General features: G+C 58.3%; 1 protein-coding gene across 1 annotated transcript in view; it reads left to right on the top strand.

The window, feature by feature from the left end:
- The window catches only part of pi4kb (phosphatidylinositol 4-kinase, catalytic, beta), a 4,413-nt gene that overhangs the window by 1,533 nt on the left and 1,208 nt on the right, over positions 1-1,672 (top strand). The window contains exon 2 of the mRNA XM_048594773.1: positions 315-545. Within this exon, the coding sequence (XP_048450730.1) occupies positions 315-545 (231 nt within the window). The remainder of the gene's footprint in view (positions 1-314; positions 546-1,672) is intronic.

Raw genomic sequence — 1,672 nt, 5'->3', positions numbered from 1 at the left:
CGCCATACAGGCCTGACTGATCGTCCATTCCCCAACAAGTCGCTGTCTAGCGGTGTTTAGAAGTTGTGTGGGCGCGGGTCGGGATTAACGTTCGATTCAGTTACATCCTGGGCCTTCGGGACGTGGTAAGGAGGGAGCGGACCTGTCAAAGCCTCATGGGATAGGGATGGTGGCCGACAGATCTGCCAACTCCATCCGCGTGCTCTCCCACCGGGAGAATGAACTCTCTCCGAGCCAGGAATTTTTTTTTAAAAATATTTTCCCCTCACCGTGACCTTCCCCCTCCCTCCCCCTTCCCTCTTGTGTCTCCTCAGCAACCTGCCAGGCTGGGCCCGGAGCGGGAGTTCATCAAGTCGTTGATGGCCATTGGCAAGAGGCTGGTGACCTTACCCACCAAGGAGCAGAAGACCCAGCGGCTCATCTCCGAGCTGTCGCTGCTCAACCACAAGCTCCCGTCTCGCGTCTGGCTCCCGACGTCTGGCTTCGAGCACCATGTGGTCCGTGTGCCCCACAACCAGGCCGTGGTCCTCAATTCCAAGGACAAGGTCCGTTACCCTCGGCCCGTCTCCTCGCAGGGAGGGCAAGGGTGGCATTTTCACAATGACCTGCAGTTGTGGGTGGGGGAGGTGAACTTTGGCAGGGCGAACAGAGGAGCTCAAACGGTGCAGGACTGTGGAAAGCTACGGGACGCGGGGATTTGGAAGAATCGCCCACCTCAGCGGGCATCTGGCGCTTGCTCAGGCAGTGCCAACGGGAAGCTGGCCTCTGTTTTGAAGGGAATGGAGGGGGAGCGGGGAGAAAAGTTGGGAGGTTTTGCTGAAACCACACCAGGATCCAGTCAAGCTGCAGCTGGGATACTGCAGATGGTTTTGGGGCCCCGTATCCAAGCAGAGATAGTCCGGGGAACGTTCACTCGGCTGATCCCGGGTACAGAGGGACTGTCGGATGAGGGAATGGGTTGAGTAGGTTGGGGCCTGGAGTTTAGAAGAATTAGAGAGGACTTTATTGAAGATTCTTAGGGAGATATGAACAGGGGAGATGAGGGCAGTGTGCTCTCCCCCCCCTTGTGTGGGGGAGAGTCTAGGATCAGAGGGGGCATCATCTCCGAGTAAGGGGGTCCCCCGTTGAAGACAGAGATGGCGAGGAATTCCTTCTCCCTCCGAGGCGAGGGGAATCCGGGGAATTCTTTCCCGCTCTCGAGGCTGGGTCATGAAGGGTGTTGAAGGCTGAGACAGAGCTTTAAAGGGGGACCGAGGGGGGAAAAGACACGACGGAGGGAGTTGAGGGTGATGAGAGCAGCCGTTGACTGTTGAAGGGCTGAATGGCCTGGTTCTAGCCCAGCGGTGAGTGATGTGTGTGTCTGTCCTCGGCCCCCCCGGCAGGTTTTCCCAGACGTGACCATCCTGTTCAGCGACGTGGTGAAGTTTAATGAGATTTGTATCCACATCACGCCGATGCAGGTGGTAGACATGTTGGACGAGATCTACATCGTCTTCGACACTCTCAGTGAGAAGCACAATGTTTATAAGGTAACCCACCGCGGGCCTGCGACCAGCCCTCCACTGTCCCCAGTCTCACCCCAGCACCGCGATCCCTCCGGGTCAGACTCCCTCCCAGTGCCCTCGCACACCCGGGCCCCCACACGCACACACACCCGGGCCCCCACACGCAC

This window comes from Rhincodon typus, unplaced genomic scaffold, assembly GCF_021869965.1.
Source record: "Rhincodon typus isolate 14 unplaced genomic scaffold, sRhiTyp1.1 hic_rhity00014374, whole genome shotgun sequence".
Classification (NCBI taxonomy): domain Eukaryota; kingdom Metazoa; phylum Chordata; class Chondrichthyes; order Orectolobiformes; family Rhincodontidae; genus Rhincodon; species Rhincodon typus.
Note: the sequence above shows the minus strand (reverse complement) of the source record. Positions and strands in the feature narration are given on the sequence as shown.